Source organism: Empidonax traillii, unplaced genomic scaffold (assembly GCF_003031625.1).
Source record: "Empidonax traillii isolate 1590-97213 ecotype Southwest subspecies unplaced genomic scaffold, ASM303162v1 scaffold247:size2371522, whole genome shotgun sequence".
NCBI lineage: Eukaryota > Metazoa > Chordata > Aves > Passeriformes > Tyrannidae > Empidonax > Empidonax traillii.
In genome coordinates this window covers 1-1,952 of record NW_020955440.1, presented here as the reverse complement: position 1 = coordinate 1,952, position 1,952 = coordinate 1, and the positions used below count along the sequence as shown (strand labels likewise).

The window sequence follows — 1,952 nt, the reverse complement described above, 5'->3', positions numbered from 1 at the left end:
AAGCAGAAAGAAAATTAGCCAACTACAGTCACTCTTTTTGGAGAGTCATGCTTGGTATGTAGCACTTGATCCTTACATTTTCTTTTACATATATAAAATAATTTAATTCTAATAAATAAAACATAGATGTGAGCATTCAAAAGGAAGTATTTGACCCACAGGAAAAACGCTTGTGGTATAATGATCCTTGAGGGGTACAGCTCTCCAGAGACTCAAAGAAGGTAACAGAGGATTTGGTTCCATGCAGTGCCCCAATAAATTTAGTATTTTCTTGCACAAAAACAAATGGCAAAGGCTTTCAGACAAGGTTACATTCTAGACTAAGTAACTTGCCTTCATAACCACTGTCTGAAGAGGTAACAGAAGAATCAGACTTCTTTACTCCAGGGTAAGAATATAACTCCGAATCAGTGTGATAGCTGCTATCTGATCCGCTTGTTTCTTCCACACCCCAGGATTCTGCTTGTTGACTTAAGATATTACATTTCATTTTTTCTAGTGATGCTATAATCATATCTGCAACAAAGAAGTGTGCATTTTCCTGGACACAAGAATGGAATGCTCATTAGTACCCAGTATATTTGATATTTACTTCAGATGAACTGCAATATATAATCTCCCCCTGTACTTTTTCAACTCTATAGATAAAAATGTAAACCTATCTCACCTTTCATTTAAACACATAAAAGAACCCCCACAAGGGAAATTCAGAGACAACATGCAAAAGTCAACTGCCCAGATAATTGTCTCACCCTTGATTAAAACATACAATTTACTTTTGTCTTACCCATCTATTAGATAAAAATAAACTTCATTACATGACTAACTGATGAATATGTATACATTTTAGGGGCACAGTCTTCTAGTTACACTGCGTTATTTTGTATGCAAGCGTGCATCCATGTAACCTATCTAATATAGTTTAATTTCAAGTCAAGGTGTACAAGCAGTTTTGCACACATGCTAGCTTGGAGGGGGCCAGAAGTAGCAAGTTTTGGAGGAACTGTAGATCTTCAGGTTGTGGATAGTACAAGAGCTAGTAAAATGCTTTCATGTGTCAAGAGTTAAGGCAGTGAAGTAGGGAATATGCAGTGAGATAGCTTACATGGTCAACTCAACGCTACACAGAAAGTCTGTGACAAGGGTAAGTGGAAACCTGGCTCCCCTGGGCTTCGTACTGCCTTCAATAAAAGCCAATTATTTCAAAGTTTCACTGTAGAATTTCCAAACCAGAAAATCCTTCCTTATGTCCCTTGTCATCTTGCCTGCCTGGGTCACCCATTCTCTAGCAAAACAGACCACTGAGACACCCAGACAAATCTGGACCTTCCTGTCCAACAACATCACTGTTGTATCGTTTGCTTCCTCTGGGCTAACACCAGCCCCACCTGTGCTACTGCTACTGGCATGGGCACAGTTTCCCAAACCAGCCTCAGCTCAAAAGTGGATGCATCGTGGAGATGCCTGAGTACAGCTGTCGCTCCACGATGGTGTAAACCAAGAGATGCCCAGAATACTCTCCCTCTCTCCCCTCAACTGCATCATGCAAACCTAAACTTATGTCTAAAAAGTTATGGCAGTATCTAAGGCTAGAGATTCTGAGTTCAGAATAATTAAAGCTTTATAAAAGAGGCTTATGTTCAGAAAGTTGTACCACTTGACATCAGTATTCAGGACATACTCTCAACTTGTATGGGAAGCACGAAGAAAGACATCAGTGTTTAGAAATAGCTAAATCTCAAGGAGCACAGCGGACAACAGTTTTCTCATTGCTCACAGATGAATACATTTAGACGAGATTAATTTCAACATTAGAGAGCACCCACCAAGTCCCTGTAGGTGTTTGAAAATACTTTTATCTTTTCCCTAACACTGATTAACACCACTTGCTTGGTGCACAGTTTCTCCAGAGACAACTTTCAATGAACTTCAGCAGTCCAGGAGTTTGCTAC

General features: G+C 39.6%; 1 protein-coding gene across 2 annotated transcripts in view; it reads right to left on the bottom strand.

The window, feature by feature from the left end:
• Positions 1-538, bottom strand: part of RUBCNL (rubicon like autophagy enhancer) — an 11,373-nt gene extending 10,835 nt beyond the window's left edge. For both annotated transcript variants that reach the window (XM_027888899.1, XM_027888900.1), the window contains exon 1: positions 334-538. In XM_027888899.1, coding sequence (XP_027744700.1) covers positions 334-514 — 181 coding nt within the window. In that variant the 5' untranslated portion in view covers positions 515-538. The remainder of the gene's footprint in view (positions 1-333) is intronic.
• Between the last annotated feature and the right edge of the window lie 1,414 nt (positions 539-1,952).